At 40.9% G+C, this 21,718-nt stretch overlaps 1 protein-coding gene across 1 annotated transcript in view; it reads right to left on the bottom strand.

Annotated features, from left to right (window-relative positions):
* The window catches only part of col25a1 (collagen type XXV alpha 1 chain), a 121,493-nt gene that overhangs the window by 27,982 nt on the left and 71,793 nt on the right, over positions 1-21,718 (bottom strand). The window contains exons 7-14 of the mRNA XM_088424835.1: positions 19,740-19,811; positions 19,359-19,475; positions 17,467-17,502; positions 11,048-11,074; positions 9,417-9,461; positions 8,900-8,944; positions 7,562-7,588; positions 7,017-7,061 (exon numbers count right to left, since the gene is read on the bottom strand). Of these exons, the coding sequence (XP_088280961.1) occupies positions 7,017-7,061; positions 7,562-7,588; positions 8,900-8,944; positions 9,417-9,461; positions 11,048-11,074; positions 17,467-17,502; positions 19,359-19,475; positions 19,740-19,811 (414 nt within the window). The remainder of the gene's footprint in view (positions 1-7,016; positions 7,062-7,561; positions 7,589-8,899; positions 8,945-9,416; positions 9,462-11,047; positions 11,075-17,466; positions 17,503-19,358; positions 19,476-19,739; positions 19,812-21,718) is intronic.

The following is a 21,718-nucleotide window of genomic DNA, read 5'->3' as shown; positions in this document are numbered from 1 at the left end:
AAAGGTATATGTTTTGGGGTCACTATAACACAATTTATCAATGTCTTTTTTTGTTCAAAATAATTTGCTCGTAATTTGAAAAAAAAAAGTAGTTCTGCTTTACCACAGTGTTGAAAAGCATTAAATAACATTTGCTAATACTTGCAGACAGCTGTTAAAATCTTATTTAAAGGGGAAGTAACACCCCCAAATTCATGTTATATGTTCTATGCAAGCCCTCCAGTCTAAACAGTATCATGATTGATATTATGTTGATGGAATTAGAATTTTGGAATTTGCTTTCATCCATCTGAGGGGGCAGCCATTTTGCACTTGTCTACCTGAAAATGACATCACAGTCGCTCCATCTCAGTATCGACCAATCACGGCTCAGCTGGTGAATGTCACATGAGTAAACTCCGAAAACACGTGAGCCGCGATTGGTTGTCGGTGAGCTACTGTGCTGTCATTTTCAGTCAACAGAAATTGACATAATGGCCACTTTAATCATATTTCACAAATGCAATATTAATCAGGCCGACTTGTTAAGACTATTTGGGGTGTCTAGAACATATAATGGTAATAAAATCTCGGGCTTGACATCCCCTTTAAGTTTAGGTTTAAATTTGCCTTTAATTTCACGAATAGAGGCTTAGCTAAGAATGTGTTTTATTTGTATTACTATCATCATCAATTTTAATGCAGTGCTAACTTCTCTTTGGAGATCAAAAAGAGCTTGTTGGCTCCCAGGGTTTTTTTTCAGAGGGAAAAATTAAAAGTTGAATGATTAAAGGTCGTCAACCTCGTCTAGTCCTACTAGCGTTCTGAATTTTATTACTTGCGAGGACAAAGATCGTACTAGAGCACCAACAACAAAAAAGAAAAAAAAAACAAATAGCTTTCCACTAATTGTAGACATGAAGAAGCCAAACTGCTCCCATGTGCCACCTTGCAGACCAAACAAACGCCCAACGGGTCTAATGAAGTGCGGCCGCCGGAGAAAAAGAAAGAAAAAAAAAAAAATCAAAATGAGAGCGTGGAGCAGGAGAGCCGGTTTCGCTTAGGACGTTGCGGTTTTCTCCACATGCGCCCGCCGCTCAGACATTAATGAGCGCTCCAAGCTTTTTATGGGACACATTAGGATTTTGACGACTTTGAGCATTAGCGTGTCTGAACCCTCAACAAGGATGCTTTCAGCGCATTTGCTGGGGAATTGCGACTGAAAACATTTGGGCGGGATGACCTCAGCGACTCAAAGACATTTTCCACCTGCAGCTGCAGTTGAACTCATTCCACCCCAAAGACGTATTTTTACATCTTTTTTGGTTTATTTCAAGTGTAACAAAAAATGTCAAAAAAAGTAATTAACGAATTAAGTACTCATGTAATTGATTATTTTCGGTATTCAAGGACAAAAGTAATTACTTTAGATACAAAATGTGCAAAAGTAATGGCTTTTTTTTCAGAAAAAAACTAAACATTTGATTTAGTTGCTAAATTAATTAAGTAATCAATATTAATTACTCAAATTAATAGTAATTGATTCCCTTAGTACAGTGCCCCCCCCCCCCCCCCCCCCAGCAGAGAAAACTTTTCGCTGACTATAAATAAGATTATCTAGAAAACTTGTATACATATACCTAAACCTGTATCCTTTTAATTAAACATTAACAAAACAAAAAAAGAGCAATATAAATTTTTTACAGTGTTTATACCGTTAAATCTTATTCCAAAACAGGAAAAAAAATATTCAAGGGCATCAACTATGCCTGAAAAAAAGAAAAAAAAAACAACCAAAAAAAAATATGAAAAGTATTTTCTCCCGTGTATAGTGAAAATATGTTGATGCTAAATGTTCACTCAGTTGAAGATAGGATATTGCTGTAAGCAAGAAGTTAAAAAAGTTTAAAAAACAAAACAAAAATCTTCCATATATTATCTTTCTGCATAAATATCTAATGTTACGACCTATGGCTTGTAGTCAGGCGCCGCATATCGTGACAGAAATAATCTTTTGCCTCAATTTTTGCTGCTGCGGCTTATTTACAGGTGCGGCTTATAGTCCTAAATTTACCGTATATACAGAAAAAAGTGATTACTTTAGTAACCTAATTACATAACACATTGATTACTTTAAAAATGAACGAATGAATTTCCTAAAGTAATCGACTACTTTAGGAATTAATTCATTTAGCATCTGCCATCTTCAAACACTCCTCTAGCCAAACACTTGGAAAAAAACATGAAAAAAAGATGGAGAAGTACCTGGGATTGAATGTGTGGTTTCTTGAAAAAAAGTACAAATGTATCTTTGGGATTTAATTTTAAATTTAAATATTGCAAAAAGTCAAAGCACTGTTATCAAAATGCTATGCTACGTGTCTGCTTTTATTTTGAAATGCCGCCATGGCCCACGTGAGAACAATTACCAGAAGATGCAACACGTGCACTTTACACAAACGTTTCGTCACCGGGGGGCCTTCAGCGGACAATTTATGGGGACTTCCCGATTTGATAAATATTGCAATCTGAGCCGCAAGACCCGCAGCCCAAACCGCGACGGCGTGTGGCACCCAAAGGTCCCGACTGGGCCAATTAGCATGCTAAGGCTACATCCTGCGATTAAAGCTTGTCGCCACAGCTTCAATTTACGGGCAGCCGCGACGCATGCTGAGGATTGCAACTTGGAGATAAAAGCCCAACTGCCGCTCGCTAAATTGGGCAATTTTCCAGCTATTTGCTTAAACGGGGGAGTCTGAATGGTGGCGGCCGCATACGAGTGGTCAACCTTTCACCCCGTGGCGCTCATTTCAAAAGAAGGACTAGTCGAGGATTTGTAGCTGTAAAGCATTTTACAGGACTTTGCACTTTTATTGTTTTGCTATGATAGCTTCGGTGAGCGTAGCGAGCGTGAAAAAGCCAGCTTTTCTTGCTTTTGACTTGCCCCAAATGTGTGAGAAATGGATGTTACGGAGTTTTGTCTTGGGTGATATGCTTGACCCCAAAAAAAAAAAAAAAAAAAAGAACAAAAAACAACAGAACAAAAAAACAGCTGCTCCAAAGAACATTTTGGACTGGCAAACTAAAGCATATTTTTAAGAACGTTCAAATGCACTTGCAAACACATTCTCTCTCTTGCAAACACACTATACACTCTTATGAATATTTTTGAATGAAAACACAAATACGTTTGAACGTACAGTGGACCCCCGTGTTACAACGTCCCTGATTAACATTATTTTCATGTTGCGACCTGGAATACTGAGTTTTTTCATCCCCTCTCTTTGGCATTTTCCCGTATTTGCAACAAAACAACTGTCATGACCCTAGGGGGTTGGCTGTATTTGTATTGTTTTGCCTCCATCTGCTGGCGTTTTTAGGTAATTGCGGTTATTTTCTATTCTGTTGCATAACTGCCTCCATGCAACACGTCACTACATTGCTGGTCTGCTATTGGTCAGCGTCTCCCCACGGAGATGCTGGTCTGCCATCGGTCGGCCTCACTCGTTTCAAAATGGCGGAACGGTAAACTTTGTTCGCAAGAAACACATTAAAACGTTCTTTCTTCCACATTCAAACATACTTGCAAATATGTTTGTTTGTAAATATGTTTGACTGTACTTCCAAATAAATTTGAATAAATGTGGAAATATGCTTGAATGTACTTGCAAATACGCTTGAACATACTTCCAAATACAGAACGTTTGAATGTATTTGCAAACACATTCAAACCTTCTTTCATATCCATTTATACTTGCAAATATGATTGTATATATGCTTGAACATACTTCCAAATACATTTGAACAAACTTGCAAATATGTTCAACAGCCATGCAAACACATTAGAACATACTTCCAAATACACTGAAACGTTCTTATAAATATGCTTGATACGTTGAAACATATTTTTAGAATACCTTTGTTTGTAAACATGTTTGAAAATCCTCCCAAATACTCCAAAGTCAAGATTGAATTAGGGTGCTTAATTTTCCAATGTAGTGCTATAACAAGTTGAAATATAGTGTATTTGCAAGTATGTTTTGGCGGGTTTGCACACAAAAATGTTCACTCCACTTTCATGCTAACCGTACCGAATAAATGAACGGTCATTTTGATTCTGTGACGTTTCCAAATGGTGCACCCGGTCGGTAGATCAGCTTCCACATCTGTCTGTGCCCAATTTTTGAATCAGGCGCCGAGACTCAAGCGTCACCATATGTGTTGCCACTTGCTCAAGACTGTGAAGCTCTTTTGCGCCGCTGAGACAATTAAGCGTTGTAAGAAGTCTGCGGTTTGACTTTGAAGCGTGGCAATGGTTGCTTTGCAGCAACATTTATCACGAGAGGTGCTGATGGCTCGTGAAAGTACAGAAGAAGATTGGGCCAGCGAAGAAAAGGCTAAAAGAATTCCGGCTTCAGAATTCGGAGGAAGTCAGATTTCTGGTTTGAGTCGGAATTCGGACTTGAGAGAAGTCAGGCTATTCTCAGAATTGGAAGAATGAAGTCGGAATCCTGAGAATAGTTAGAACTCTGGTTGAAGTGAGGATTCTGACTTTTCAGAATTCAGACAATACTGTAGTTAGAATTCTGACTCAAAAGTTTTAAAGTAAGAAATCTAAGAATTTTGAGTGACTCGAAAGTCAGAATTCTGAATCAAGTGAGAAATCTGAGAATTTTGAGCGACTTCTAATCGGAATTCTGATCTAAGTAAAAATTCTGGCTATTCTGAGATCTCTTACTTTAAAGTCTCTCAGAAATCTTTGAATATTTGCAGATCTCTGAGAATCAAGTCAAAATTCTGTGAGTGAAAATCACAATTCTGACTCTTAAATCAGAACTATGACCCGAGTGAGAAATCTGGCAATTCTCAGAAGTCTGACTTGAAATCATTCAGAATTCTCAGATTCCAATCCTTAAAACGTCTCACTTTCCTGTCAGAAATCTGAGAATTTTGAGTGACTTTAATATCAGAATTGTGATTTAAGCGAGAATTCTGACTATTCTCACTTTAAAGCCTCAGATTCGGTCTTTAAAGTTTCCTAAAATAGACTGAGAATAAAGTAAGAATTCCCACTCTATGGTGTGGATCTGAAGTCCGAATTCTCAATTTGCAGCATAGGGGAAATTTTGTGGTAGGTGAGAATTCTGATTTTATTTGCAAAATAATCTAACTTTATTCTAAGAATTTTGAGAATACATTCGGACTTCTTAAAAGTATGTCTTTAATCTCAGAATACAGACTTTAAAATTTCCTAAAATGAACTGAGAATAATGTGAGAATTCTCACGCCATAGCGCGGATGTGACTTTAAAGTCCCGATTCTCCATTTAAAGTGTAGAGAGCCTTTGTTCTTCGAAATAGAACTTCATTCTCAGGATTCAGAGAGTGAGATCACACTTTAAAGTCAAAATTCGGACTTAATTCAAAGTGAAAGACATATCATCGGCATCGAAGTAAAGGTATATCTGTCATCTTGTCATTTGTTTTCTCTTCTGGGTCCCCCCCTCCCCCTTTTATAACACGAGAGCTCATTCTCCGCGGTTTTGGCTCTTCCTCAGCTATTTTCCCCGCAGTGCGTGCTGCCTATTGTTAACTTTGGCATGGGCGCGTGCCCTCTTCTGCCGCCGCGCGCATACACGAGCGCTGACGGATGGGGCTCCTGCTCCGACAATGACAAATATTCCGTGGGAATCCAATACTTTGCCTCTTCGCGCTACCTTGTCTGGTCTCATGGCGTAATGAGCACACATGATCTCCGCCGCGTTTGTCCAGCCGTACCCCAACTATTTCGCTTTGCTTCCAAGGAGGCCAGCCGCTATCTCATTTTCCACACGTGACGTTCCGCATCTGTTTCCCGTGAACGCCGTCCTTCTTGGCAGACGCCTTAAGTGAGAAACAATCGGAGCTGAGCGGCGCTAAATTGACAGTGAGGTTTTGAGTGCAGCCCTCCTGCCGTCAGTCATACCTACTGCTTTTCAAAAACCAAATATGCACGGCGCCCATTGGGAAACGTGATACGGAGGGCCCCCGAGTTACGAGATGAATCCGTTCCGCGGTTGGGCTCGTAAGGCGAATTCACCGTATGGCGGGCGATCCAAACGAATTTTAAATAGCTAATGCGTTCAGAAGCCCAGGTAAAAACATCAAAATTGCACATACATATTCAAAATTGCGATCAAAGTGCTACGTATATATAATACGCATGTATATAATCAGAAAACATCGTAAATAAAAAATATTGAAAGGATTTATTTACCTTTGGTTGGCGCTCGTTATGCCCATATTCCCTCGTAAGGGTAGCCTAGGCTAGGCTAGCTTCGTATTTCTTGATCATCTCCAGCTTTGTTTCCGTTTAAATCATCTTCTCACTTCTCTCTTTAACATCACTAGCAATCTCGAGACCCATGGATAACCCACCCAAATTTGAATTAAGCAGTAAAATGCACTATAAATACGCTTTTGTAACCGCTCGCAATGGAACAAAGCTTTACCGTTCCGCCATTATGAAACGAGTGAGGCTGACCAATCGGAGACCAGCATTGTAGTGGTTTGTTGCATGGAAGCAGTTTGACGGCAATAGCAAATAAGTGCAATTACGGAAAAACGCCAGCAGATGGAGGCAAAACAACACTAATACAGCCAAGCCCCTAGGGTCATGACAGTTGTTTCTGTCTCAAAACCGGGAAAATACCATAAAGAAGGGATGAAAAAACTCAGTATTCCTCATTTCAACATGAAAAAAAACGTAAGCCAGGGACACTGTAACACGGGAGTCCACTGTATTTGTGAGGACCTCACAAATCTTTTTGCTGGTGTGACACTACTGTATTTCCCGCACTATAATGCGCAGCCACTTATAAGGCGCGCCTTCATTGAATGGCCTACTTTAAAACAGGTTTCATACATAAGGCGCACCGCATTATAAGGCACATAGAAAAGAACACAGTAGTGACTGGGCAGGGGTCACTTTGCAGTATTGACGTGAAAGCTCTCAGTTATTTGAAAGCACGGGAATAGAAGACAATCAAACGGATTTACCTTCTCTCCGATTTCACCTTTGGGTCCTTCTTCCCCCATATCGCCCTGCAGGCAAATAAAACAAGGAATTGCTTTCCAATACAGACAGAATAACATAAGCCTTACAGGAGTGTTCTGCTTTATTAATCGGGAGCAGCTAATAAAAAGTTGCGCAACTGAGGGGGAGGGAGAAGTTGATGGACATCTTAAATCCACTTTGTCACTCACATGCTTCACACATGCTTCCAATGCGTCAGGCAACGTCACTTTTAAGGCGTCCAAAGTATTACTGGGTGGTTGTTTACAAAATTGCGTTGGAGCGGGGGACGGGGTTCTTCAAGGACTCGCAAAACATCACGTCACGGTGAGCCTTTGAGGAACCTCGTAAGTTTTTATGAAGTCGTCACCGAAGTTCCACCTCCGACCGACCGGCCGCATGCAGGAAGGTAATAGCCAAAAATGGACCTCTACTAGATGGTAAGAACGGAGGAGCAATGGTCACACCCCCGGTGGCGGAATCAACCGGAGTGGACAATCACGGTGAAAGATCTAAAGGAGACGCTTACCTTTTCACCTCGCTCTCCCATTTCACCCTGTTGGCAAAGAAAGCAGAGGGGATTACTGAGGCCGCAGTGGGTCCGATTGTATCCAAGGTGCTCAATTCATCTTGGATTAGGACAATTCTCTTGTGTTATGGCAGCATTTATCGCCAGACGGAACATCCAGCATCAGATTTCCCCACAGTCAGAACAGGGAGGAACATTTATCACAAGAACATTATTATAGCCACCGTATTTTTAGGACCATAAAGCGCACTTAGAATCCTTTCATTTTGCTCAAAAGTTGATAGAACACCTTGTAATCCCCTATGCTTTATTGTACGTATGTTGGCTTTTCGGTTCTTGGTCTTTGATTGAAATTCCTTGCCCGGTGGCCATCTTGCCTCACTGAGCTCACCTCAGCGTTCTCACATTTAGTGTCTCTATGGAAAAAATGATGTGCCGTACGGATGTACCAATAAGTCTCGGTTGCAACCTTTAACATTCAAAGAGCCATTTTGACCGTAGCAGCTCTACTTAACCAAGGTTATACCAAATTATTTTCATTGAAAGAATCAAGCAGACCGAACCAACGTCTGAATCCATTAATGTTCACATTAAGATGAGATTTATTCTGTTTTAAGAATTCTCCAAGCGCTCCAGTTTGTATTGTTTGTTTACCTGTGTTATTTTATTTTGAAATTCTGCTTTTAAACTTGAAGGCCGCGCTGTGTTTCCTGTTTACGTTCTCCGCTTGTCATTTAGTACTTAGCGGTGTTCGAGTTAACAAAGGTTGTTAGCTTCTGGGTTTCAAGAAAAGAACTCGCAAACTGACCCCATCCTTGCTCACGCGCCAGGGCATTAAGCAAATATTTCTTCAACTTTGATACGACATATGTAGTAGGTGTATTTTATTCAGAAATTGCTATTTTGGACTTGTCTGCTAATGCCACTAATGACAATGGCCACCTGTATAAAACTTGCCACAGACAAGTCACTAACACAAAATAGCAACTGATTACTTCATGTTCCAATTAATTTGATCTTAATTTGAAAATATTAGAAGAAACTCTTTGAAAACATCACATGCGCCCTGAAGAACCTTCACGTTCCCTCATTTGAGAACCACTGATTAAGAAGAAACTATTACATATTCATCTGTATGAAAACATAATCAGATAGAAACGTTCATTGATATTGCGCTCGATGGTCATAAAAATACAGTATATCCATGCACAGAAGAACAAATCACATATTTGTCCCCAAAAAGAAGGCGGAAATGAAAAATAAAGCTTGGAAAGGTCAATTGAAGGAGGGGGGAAAAAATGAGATGGCATGATGACACGGAATACGTGTGCACCAGACCTTGGCTCCGGGGATGCCGTCCAGTCCCGGGATGCCAAGATCCCCCTATGGACAGCACACACACACACACACACACACACACACATGCAAAGTGCTGCATCAGCATTAAATCTCCACAGGGGATTAATTCCATAGCGTTGTTTCGTATATGTGCCGCGTTCAAGGTTTACAAGCAGCTGACTTGAAATTCAATTCGACCTTTGCCCCGTTTCTGTTTCTTCTTCAAACCATACGAGATCTCGTATTCTTGATGAAAGATTGAGATTAGATAGACGGCGTCCCTTAAACGATTCCCCATCAGTCCTCCACTCATTTCCCCCGTTTTGAGAAACACCTGCAGCGTGTCCTCTTTACTTTTGGATTTTGATGCGGAACGGACTCCTGTCATTTTATGAGGCAACATATTCTGGACAGCAGATTATTTTTTTCCTCATATAAGATCTGCAATAAAAAGCAGCCAATGCCCGAGAAGCAACAACTGCAGTGCTGAAATGTGTTTTTACTGGAATGAACTCACCTTCAGTCCATCAACACCTGGAACACCAGGAGGGCCCAAAGAACCCTAGGAAAATGATTAGAAAAAGACTTTAAGCATATTATAATTGCACTGCGCAAAGCATTGAGCAGGATGACAAATGATTGTACTCACTGTGTATTTAAGTCTATCAAAATGCAATAAAGAATGCTATACACTGCTACACACTGCTGCCATGGCAACGGCCGTTCGGATTACACATGCTCTTTAAAGTGTTTCTATCCTTGGGTAATTTTTTTGTCCACAGTTTTTTTTCATTTTTATATGAATTTTTTTTTAATTGACCACTTACAGCAACAAAGTCATCATATAAACACACCCTTAGCTATATACTGTATAATGTACATTATATATATATATATATATATATATATATATATATATATATATATATATATATATATATATATATATAGTGTGTATATACACACACACAATAACATACAGTATGTATATCAAATTATACACCACATACTTTTATGGATAAAATGTGTATTATAAAATGCATAAAATGAACAAGATCTTGAATCTTATTCATTTTATACATATGTTATCTTTTTAATGTTGTATTTTTTTATAACTCTTTTTCAATACAGCCACTGATTCACATATTTTGTGCTTTGTTTCATAGTTTTTTTTCCACCAATTGACAGATGGATTTGTTTTACTGCCTACTGCCTCCTGGTGGCTAGCAAAAGAACAAAAAATGCACATTAGCCACACTGGACTATAAGCCACGGGGCTCAAATCATGAGAAAAAAGTTGCGGCTTAACGTCTGAAAAATACGGTACTGTTTTTCACAGCGTTTGAAAGCACTTAATTAGATTTATTGATACTTGCAGAAACCTTTTTAAAATCTCACATAACCCCTTAACTGCCTTCACGTTCCCCTCATTTGAGGAGAAACAATAAACTCGTGCACCAGATGGCTTTTTGATCGTGTCATAAAGGAGCTAGCTGTGTCTTACTTCACTTTAGAAATAATGTCACCAAAAACACTCATATTTCATAAGAAATTAAATCGCCATATTCCAACAAATAAATAATCCTGTACAGCACATGCCTATTGCAAACTGTTAAAAGTTTAACATTTCACGTCACAGGCCTTTTAATACAACCCAAAGTGCTTGAAATGACCTGCCGTCACCTCGATCGCCTGAGCGGCACCTGAAAAACTACTAAACGCCGCACGACGGGAAAAGCTAATCCGCCGAGCCTCGGGGCCGGCCTCGCCAGTCATTAACGTGCCGGCGAGTCATCGTTGACCCCCCGACCCCCCGCGTACACGCGCACGCGCTCTTTGCCGGCGGTGAGGTCCTGCCGACGCATGACAGCGCAGACAGGAAGCGTCCGATTGGGTTACGCTGAACAAACACTGGCCGCTACCTGATGGCGGCCAACATCTGCTCCTCACATCAGTGGCCCTCACGCCGTATCGCACTTTTCCTTCTCTTCCCTCTCCATTCTGTTCGAGTTACAACCCTGAATGTGTATATTCGAGCCGATGCCGCGTGTCATATCACGCAGCTTGATAGACTGCCTATACCTGAGCGTACTTCACTGATCTATTATTTATTGAGGTTTGGTTGTAAGTTAAAAAAAAAAAACTTACCTTGAGGCCCGGAGGCCCCTCGGGTCCCTGGAAAAAAAGAGAGAATTTCACTAGGGAGGTGAAATAATACAGTCAAGCCCCATTTATGCTGGGGGATACGTTCCATCCCTGCGCACCGTAGGTGAAATTTTATTACAGCATTTATGAGTTAGATATGTAAGTTTAAGACATTGATATGAAAGCAGGTGGCTGTCAGTTTCCCGGTTTGACTTCATTTGTGCAAAAAACATTTATCATACGGCAGTGCTTCTCAATTATGTGTTGCAAAGCCCCCCCTGGAAAGAGAAAACCTTTTGTGCCCCCCCACTCATGCGATATAAATCAGATTAGTGTCTGTAAAAAATGTACAGCTAAAACTGTATCAGTTTGAACAAAACAAAGCTATTTGAATCAACTTTCGGGGAACTGTTGACGACTTTTTACAGCGTGTACATAGGTTACAGGTTAGTCTAAAGCAAAAAAAAAAAAAAACGTATCAAAGTGCCTGAAATTCAAACAAATGATGCCAATCCTTTTTTTAAGTGCAATGGCACTTCACATGGCAAAAACAAACCTGTATCCCACCTATCATTGAGTCGTATATGGTATTAATATTTGGTGATGTGTGCCATTAATATTATTTATTTTCATTTACTCCACCTGAGTTTACAGAAAGGGGTATCAATATTTGGTTACGTGTGGCAATAATGTTATTTTTTTCACATTTTTCCCTGTCAAGATCCCAGAAAAGCCTATTAATATTTAATTGTTATATTTTATTTGATTATTTGATTTATATTATCTATTTACAGCCACCCGCCCCCGCCAAGATCCAAGAAAAGGGTATTAACATGTGTGGCATAATATTGTTATTCATTTTCTTTTTTTCCCAGTCAAGATCTTAGATAATATTTTTCATGGCGTTCTGGAAAGAAATAAACGTTCTCGTTCAGGCATCTCTGCGATCGCCACACTCCTTGAAACAAACTTTTTGTTACAGATCTCAGAAGAGAAGACAAATGTGGGTCTCGGATAAAATGTTTGGGGACCCCCGCCTTAAAATACCGTATTTTCCGCACTATAAGGCACACCTAAAAGCCTTCATTTTTTTTTGAAAAGCTGACGGTGCGTTATTATAGTTATTACTTTGAGTATTACTATATTGTGATGGAAAAAGTTTTCAAATATGTCATTAATTGAGGGTGCGCCTTATAATCCGGTGCGCCTTATATGAGGAAAAAGGTTGAAAATATGTCATTAATTGAGGGTGCGTCTTGTAATCCGGTGCGCCTTATAGTGCGGAAAATACAGTCCATGAATCAATGCAAATATGGCAACGTATTCTATAAGAGTGATTCAAACTGCTGCTAGCCCCTCAATGAAACCTAACGCTACTGAGGAGAAGCCCACAAAACGAAACTTTTGGCAGCCTTATCGACCGCAATCGCAGGAAGAAGCGAGGGCTCCGTTTCGCGCTTTCGACCCGAGCAGACGGCCGCTACTTTGTTTCAATAAACCCGCGTCATGTTTCAATTGTCCCTACAATAAGCTTGTATCCGCTCCACTCCCTCAGCCAAACCCTCGTCGAACAATTTAGATTATCTCCAGAAAAGACTTTTCTCCGCTTGCCATCCTCAGCAGGCCTCGGTAAACATCTTTACGAGCCACTCGGTATGTGAACATGCGCCACTCGCCCCGGCGCTAATTAGCTTGGCTCCATCCGAGAACACTCAGGGGCTACTGGCTGAAAAGGCGGCGGAGAACTCCCCGTGGTAATCCTGCGCCCTTTGTTCCTGCCAAACTGAGGATCAGCACAACCCCTTTGTTCCAAAACCATAAGTAGGATGAATGTTCACAAAATGGGAAGCAATTGAACAGAGTGCTTTTCCGCTTCTCCTTCGAGGTCGGGAAATGACAAACAATGAGGAAATTAGCCGCGTGTCAGGAAGTTCCCGAACGGCGGCGTATGAACTTGTCTTGAGACTTTCTCTTCCCGTCCCTAAATCTCAGCAATTTGATGTTCTCACTTGATATGAGAAGGCGATTTTATGCTTTCCTAGACGACTGGCCTTAAGGTCTTACGTTTTGCCGACGGAGCCGTAGGTTAGCATAACAGCGTCCTCGCCGCGGCAACGGGGAGCTTACGGCGCCGTTTGTTTTATTTAAAGGCTGAACGTTTCAATCGCAAAGATTTACAAGAAGCGTAAACAAAAGGGCAGCCCGGCGAGTTAGCGGCGACGTCGCGCTTTTCGAAACGCCGAATTACCGTCAAGCCACTGAATTGTGTTTACGTGTTGCAGGCTGGAGAAAATGAAAGTGGATCGCTGGTGCGTTGTGGGTCGTTTTGGAATGAGCGGAATGTAAGGCGAGGGACGGTGTTGCGTGAAATGGAAATAACACCAAAAGGCAGATTTGTTTTTCAGTTATCGGAGGGACACCACAAGCGCGACGCTTGCTTTCGCACATGTTCCATTGAAAAGAGCAGAGCTAGTCAGCTACAAGCTAGCTAGCTACAAGCTATAGTAGGTAAAAGAACCTTTGATTATGTTTCTATTTTCTTTTCATTTGTATGTATTCGCATGTCTTTTGTGGACTTGTAGAAAGTTTCACTGCGTGGAAGACAATGTACAGATAGATGTATGGATTTAATTTACTTCAGCGGTTAAGTTACAGATCTGTTTATTGGCAAATGACCAGTGTTAGCCATTTTTCAATCACATAGTTCATACTGACAATAAATCAATTAAGAATAAATTGCTCTTAAATTTCGGTCTTATTTAATATTGAGGCATACAGCTACTTGAACTACTTCTGGCTCCCGTGCCTAAGAATCATGGGAAATGTAGTCAGACTGAATGCAAGCTGAGCATTTCTGGCGGCGCGTTTCCACTGTAGCACCAAAAGCATCTTGCGTCAAATGATTTTCGGTTTTATGAGCAAGCTTTTGCAGGCAATAAAAGTGCTTGGGAGTCAACAATGGATAGCTGCTTGGATACAAAAAGAACGTCTTGAGTTGCGTTTAATGACCACACAGGTAGTGGACTTTTCAAAGATCTGTAGAAATACTTAATCGATGAACTAAAAAGTAATAAATAGATGTGAGCGCATAGCAGGGGATACGTGGACCCATTTTAGTTTTATTATTTAATTTTGATTAACTAAACTTAAAACGCCGCTATCATCAGAGATAGCAGTTAGCATTGGCTAAGATAATACCGTAGCTCATGGTAAACAGATGATAGTGTTTTTTTTTTTCTTAATGAATAGTTCCCAGTTAGAATTTATTACATATTTGATTTTTAGCTAAAATTTCTATTTGATGCATTTGTAACATTACAAGACTGTGGCTGAAGACCTCCTGAGAAAAACCTCATTGGCGCGGCTAATTTTGATTGAAAGTAGTCCCTCCTTTTCCTCGTCCCCCTTCCCTTCCCACCTCCGCCCTGCAAGAACTTGTAATCCTTTTAACCAGCACCACATGTCCTCGAAGGCTGCTGGAAAACTCTGGAATCTCCTCCACGGCTCTTCAACAATAGCACGCCATCAGAAATGCCAGGCAGCGTCAAGTGGACGCTCCGGGTCCAAGAGCGGTTCCCGTTTTGGACCCGGTGATCAAAGTGGCTCTTTTCTCATATTTTTGATGGCTTTTCAAGGTCCCGCTCCCCGTGTCCGCATTCAAATTTGACAGACGAGGATTTTTGATGATCCTGAAGCGGTTCCTTCTTTTTATGATTATTATTTACATCCTCGCCCTACTTTCCGTCAAATCATCTCCATGTTCTCTCATGGACACCAATGGCGCGTTTCACTTTTGTAGCCGTTAACTAGGACAATGTGTTGCATTGTATCAAGGCGCCAACTTCTTGTAAGAGAATTATAACGCACGCTATGAGTCATTTTTACCATGGTAATCATTAAACGCTGTGTAAATATCTTGTATATTTAATGGACTGTAAGTAAGATTAATCATGTTGGAAGCTGCTGTTTGCAGGCGTCACACGCTGTTCTTTTCCACAGCTTGTCGTCTTAATCCCGACAGGATTTAAAACGCCATTTATGTCACTATTCATGCAACTTAATAATGACAGAGCGCCGTTTCATGCTCGCACGAAGCTGCCGCTTGATTTTGTTGCTTCAACATGTAGCACAGGCTAAAATTTGTAATATTAGCCGAAAAGGATTCAAATGCGGAGCAGGGCAACTTGTTTTTCTGCTGGTCTGACATTCGTCAGAGCCCCGCCCCCTTTCCGTCATCGTCGGGCCATCATATTTTGAAGCGAAATTGTATTTCTTGGTCTGTCAGTCTGCCGGTGTATTTTTGCCCAATCTTCTGCCACCAGAGGGCAACATTTAACAATTTTTTTTTGCTCCGTCATTCGTCAGGCGCTGGTCTACTTCTGTCTGCACTCATACGAATTGTTTTATTACTTTTGCTTAAAATTAACACCATGTCTGTGGTTCTGCAGTTACGAAGCAATTGAAACACAGTAATAAAAGTGTAACACGAAAACAAAGCGAGCTAAGGGTTTGAACCCTTGGCTAAAATACACCAATTAGGGACTTAAGAAACTTCTATCTTGCATATCCAGGCCAAGAGCCAATAAGAGAAAAAAAATGTGAATTTGTTCTACATTCATTGGTTACTTGAAAGTGGTTGCTTTCATTTTTGGTTCATGGTTTCCTTGCATCCTTGTTTGCCACCTAATTTCCTTATTTCCTTCCCCCTTTATTTTTTGCAATCTTTCCTCCTTGATTTGCCTCTTTGTTTTCTTAATTCCTAGTTTCTTCGTTTCCTTCTTTGTTTCATTGCTTCCTCGTTTCAATGTCTCATTCCTTCCGCCCTTCCCTGTTAAATTCTTTCCGTTTTATAAAAAACTGTAAAACAGAAGCCAATAAATAGCCACTTTTTCTTGTTTTTCCTCCCCTTTTCACACATATTGCTTTCACCAGTTCAAACCATTCCAATTTCAACATGTTCAGCTCATTTCGGGCGATTTTATTTCATTCCACACCATTTGATGTCATTTCAAATAGTGCCGCAGTTTTTCATTTTGCATCTCAGGCTTCACGTCATTTGTCGAAAAATTGGATGCTTTGGTTTAACGTGGTCAAAGCGTTTTTGTTTTTTTTTTCTTTATTATTTTCGGTTGAGGCATTTGGGCACGGTCGTAGCTGGAACGAGCGAGCGTGTTTCAATTAGTGAGAAAGGAGATGCTTGAGACGCTGCTCGGGTAAAAATAGGCTCGCGCGGAGCCCGCTGATTCATTTCGGACTTTTTCTAACCCGATGCTACGTGAGAACATCGTTTCATTATCAATGTGTTTTCACAGATGTTTTTGTGCAGAAAAGCCAAACGCTTATCGCAATTTGCGACGCGGCAGTGAAAGCTAATTGCATTCTCGCAGCTGCCTGCGCGAACAACTAAATTGAAAAACATGATTTAGCGGCCAATTTTGGCAGACGCCGGGAAATGGTGCTCAGCCAAGCCGTAGTATAAATAGTGTTTTAGATTTGAGCGTGCGTAAAAGAAAATTTCAAGGGAGCCTTGCGGAATGGGTCTGAAGTTGCCGCCGCCCGTGTTTACATTACAAAGCCAAAGCTAATCACACAGCTGTATTAGGTTTTATTTGACTATTTAGAGACGTAAAGCTGCAGAGTCTGTGTATACTTTCGGCTAAGTGACGGCAGTCACGGTTAGATTTACGTCTAAAGCGTTTCTGCGTGTTTATATCCACATTGAGTGACACTGTGATTGTCCCTTTCCTGTAAAGCGGTGCTTCTCAATTATATTTTGCAAAGCCCACCCCTAGGAAAGAGAACACGCCCCCCCAGACACACACACACTTTCCACGCCGACCATAAATAAGATATCTATACATTTTGTATAAGTATACCTAAAATGGTGTCCTTTTTTAACATTGAAACAAGGAAAAAGCAATGTTAAAACAAACTTTCAGCAACTGTCAACGACTTTTTTCTAACATTTATACAGGTTAAAGGGACAGTGTGTAAAATTTAGAGCGTTTTTTTCATTGCAGACAGCAGGAGGTGCCGGAGGTGCTGCGTTTACCATTGTCCGTAGCTAGAACAGACATAGCAGCCTTCGGAGGGGTGCCACCCCCCCTGTAATTTTATTTTATTTATTTTATGATAAGTCGACCCACGATTGTATTTAAAAAATACTGTAGGTCGTTACACATTTATTTGCAAGTTTTTAAAATTTGTAATCATTTAATTTAATCCTTTTTCATGAAAAACGGTCTAAATCTGACACACTGTCCCTTTAAAGTTTTGACGAAGCCAAGGGTATTAAACATATGACCCGCGGGCCGGTTCTGGTCCATAAATAGGTTTAATCAGGCCCACTAAATGATTTTGTAAATGATAAAAATGAGCTGAATTATATAATAAATGAAAACTTGTTAAAATCTTGTTCTTACCATAGGTCCAATTTCTCCTGGATTCCCTTGATCACCCTGAAAGAAAGAGTTGATGGGATTCATGTTTCTCTCATATTCTAGAAGACACCTATTATCATACATGGAGTTTACTGACTGTTCTTTCCAACCGGTGCAAAAAAAACAAAAAATCAAAAACAACACGCGTAATGACCTAGCATATTGCTAAGTCAGTCCCTTTTACATTCATAAGGGAAAACTCCAATTCTTCTCCCTCTAAAACCAATGAGGAGAGAACAGAAAGCACGGCAAGCCAAGGAAGGCTTAATTTCTTGGAAAAACAAAACTATCGCAACTGTGAGTGGAAGAGCTGACAATAATCATCAGAAAGTTGGAAAGCGGCAGCTACCGACACTTAATTTCTCCGCGCTCCCACCGGCGGCGCAACAAAGATCATGCGGAGCTCCCGGGAAAAATGTTGGCCCGGCGTAATTGACGGGCCTTTCTGCTTCGTCTTTGTCTCAGAGAGAGCGCAAATCAATTAGTGTGATGCCGGTGACGCGGACGTGGAAAATGTTGCGCTCAAACCAAACACGGCCAAGCGTATGTAAATCTATACAAGGAAGGATTCTCGTGGGAAGCACAATCATGTTGCGCTTGTCGAGTGTTCATTAGGGTGGTATGTCTTGGAACAAAGCTTGCCGGCGCGGCCCGATTCAAATTAAATATGACGAGCAATGAAGCTGGAACACAATAAAAACAAAACCAAAAAAAAAAAGTGCGGCGGGATCTACATTTTCAGATTTAATCATAGCATATACATTACCAGTCAAATTTGGAAACGGCTTTAAATTCAAATGGTCTCAAACGCATTAGGAGGTCAGGAGATTCAGGCTGTTAACTCTTGAAAATGCACAGCTGTGATTTGAAAGTCATTCCATGTCATAAAGCGTCGTCCACGCCGCAAAGTGAAGGTTTGGATACAGCTTCAAACACCTTAAACGGCCAACGAGTTCATACGATTAACTCTTGAAAAGGCACAGCTGTGATTGAAAAGTCATTCCAGGTCATAATGCATCATACACATCGTCGTCAGCAGGTTCAAGCTATTAACTCTCGAAAACACACAGCTGTGATTTGAAAGTCATTCCAAGTCATAAAGCATTATCCACATCATCAATCGAAGGTTTAGATACAGCTTCAAACCGAAATCAAACACCATTAACAATCAACAAATTGAAACTGTTAACTCCTGAAAACACAGCTGTGAATTGAAAGTCATTCCATGTCATAAAGCATCATCCACATCATAGGTCAAAAGTTTGGATACAACTTCAAACCGAAATCAAACACCATTAACGGTCAACAAGTTCATACTATTAACTCTTGAAAACGCACAGCTGTGATTGAAAAGTCATTCCAGGTCATAATGGATCATCCACATCATCAGTTGAAGGTTTAGATACAGCTTCAAACTGAAATCAAGCACCATTAACGGTCAACAAATTCATACTGTTAACTCCTGAAAACACAGCTGTGAATTGAAAGTCATTTCTTGTCATAAAGCATCATCCACATCATAGGTCAAAAGTTTGGATACAGCTTCAAACTGAGATCAAACACCTTAAACAGTTAACGGGTTCAAGCTATTAACTCTTGAAAACACACACTGTGATCTGAAAGTCATTCCAAGTCATAAAGCATAATCCACATCATGGGTCAAAGGTTTGCTTCAAACTGAAATCTAACACCGAAAGAGATCAGTACGTTCAAGCTTTTATCCCTTGTATGCATAGTTGTGATCTGAAAGTCATTCCAAGTCATGTTCCACATCTTTTTAAAGCACTTTGAGAGCCCAGAGAAGCACACTCCATTTACCACTTAAAACACACAGGACCTTTTGAAATCATGAAAAAGAGAATGTCAATACTCACCGGTAGGCCTGGAATGCCCCTTGGCCCATCTTTGCCCGTGTCCCCCGGGGGCCCCCGTGGGCCCGGAGGTCCCGGTGGCCCCGGGGGCCCAGGTGGTCCTGCTTGCCCCTGGTCCCCCTGTCCAGCCAAAGGAAAATGTCAATTTGCAATATTGTGAAATGCGCTTTAAAGACCCTACTTTTTGATTTCTAGTTTTTCTCATGCACTACACATTCAGACATAGTTAACATCTAGCAGGTTCTACAGAAGCGTCCCTAAAAATAACGCTACTTAATTCTCATAACTTTTCTGACAGGCTAACAAGCGAGGCGGAAACAGAAACACAGAGCATTCAATAAAGGAGCAGAAACAAATCAGAGTCTGAGAGCTTGCAGCCGCTACCTTAATGAGGCGTCGCTTTATGAGCTGCTGGTCGGCGGAAAGAAAGCCGTGATTGATCTTAGGGAAGACCATCTGAGCAGGTGAGCACGTCAGAGGCGAGAGAAGATCGGAGAAGGTTGAGATCCAGGAAGAAGAGGAAGGAGAGGCGGCGGGAAAGCCAATGCAGAAACAAAAATATTGCGTCAGAGATCTACGTTCTTGAACGTTTGAGGAGCATCTCCGCAGATGTTCAGAGAAATCCACACTGAAAGAGTTATCAATATTTGGTTACGTTCTCTTTCCGGAAACCAACAAAACGATTACAATTAGACGCCTCTGAGATCGTCATACTTTTTGTTACAAACTCACCCCCACCCCCATCAGAGAAGGATAAAATTATTTGGCCCACACCAGGAAAAATTCGGAAGTGTTTGCTAACTTTTGGGAGCTTAAAAGCTATAATTATGTGTAAGTCTGCGGACGGAATGGGAATTTCTCTGTTTCTGTGAAAATTCCACCATCATCATTACTGGTGTCCCTGCTGCAAAGTGGAACCCCAGGAGCTGCACCCAGATGGATTAGAAAACCTCCACTGAAACAGCGCAGGAGGCCAGATTGATGGATTTAAGGATTTGTGGTGAACCCTTGGCACCAGCTTTAAAACAGCACTTTTGCCACATGGGTTGACCGGCATCGTATTTTTCTTGGCCTTTCCTCTGGACGTTTCAGCGTCGACGGACACAAACCAGATTCAGTTTTGGGGATCGTGCTTCCCGTTCCAGAAGGCCGCATCTAATTGGGCTGCCGGCCATCGCTGCTTTCAAAGCGGGGGCGTTTTGGTACGAAGGGCAACTCGTGCAAAATACGGACACGGTCCTGGCGGGTGCAGCGGAGGGATGCCGCTGAGCATTCGGGCCACGCCGCCGCCGCCGACAAACCTTGACGGTCAGGATCTGATTGCTGTGCAAAGCGGCTAGCGTGGGGAGGCCGGGCAATCCCTAAAGGGGTAAACATGGTACAATGCACACATTCAAGGAACGCGAGTCACGGAGGACCACGTCACGTGCGGAGGGGTGCAAAATGACCGATACGGAACTCCCCATGTGGGCCTGACAATTTCGACCGATGTATTTACAAATACCTTATGAATAACTGAGGCTAAATGCTAAAAATGTAGCATTTTTCACATAGCGTGTTGACTCTTGCATGTGGAAGTATAAATAATGTCATTTTTTACAATTTGGTCAACATGATACCTATACATTAAATACGTCAACATTGTTTACCAGTAATTGTTATTATGTATGCAATGGATGATTTCCAGGTGATGCACATGCACAAGGCAATACCCCGGGATGTGATACAACAAAATGGCAGATGGAAATCATGCATTGGAGACAGAATAAATCGTAAAATTTACTAATTAAGCCACGCACATTTTCAAATGCATTGCTTTTGTAGGCCTTGCAAGGTGCAAATAGATTTGAAATTACGTGGAGGCTAAGCGCGAGAAACTTTCACGTAATGTCACTTTGACCTTCACACAACAGGGCAAAAACATTTTCAAAAGTATTCAGCCATTTACTTTGTTTTTTTAATGTTATGTATTTACTTAGTCGCTCGTTAGTACCCTATGGCATTACAGGAAAAAGGTATCTAGAATTTAGGCTTGCAAATACATTCAAACCTACTTGTGTGGGTTTGAATGTATTTGCAAGTACGTTCAAATGTATTCATAAGTTGCAAATAATATTGAACTTATTTCTGACTAAATGCCAAAAACAACATTTTTCACATAATGCCCAATATGTCGACTTTTTTCATGCAGAAGTATAAAAAAGAAGCCAATTTTTAGCATTTGGTCCATGTAATACTAATAAATGAAATATGCAACCATTGTTTATTTGTAATTTTTCACTAGTTATTATTACGTTTAAAACCCGTATGATTTCCAGGTCATACACATGCACAAGTCCATAAACTGTGGCGTTTTCGGAAAA

This window comes from Hippichthys cyanospilos, chromosome 1 (assembly GCF_059441005.1).
Source record: "Hippichthys cyanospilos isolate Australia breed blue-spotted pipefish chromosome 1, RoL_Hcya_1.0, whole genome shotgun sequence".
NCBI classification, from domain to species: domain Eukaryota; kingdom Metazoa; phylum Chordata; class Actinopteri; order Syngnathiformes; family Syngnathidae; genus Hippichthys; species Hippichthys cyanospilos.
Note: the sequence above shows the minus strand (reverse complement) of the source record. Positions and strands in the feature narration are given on the sequence as shown.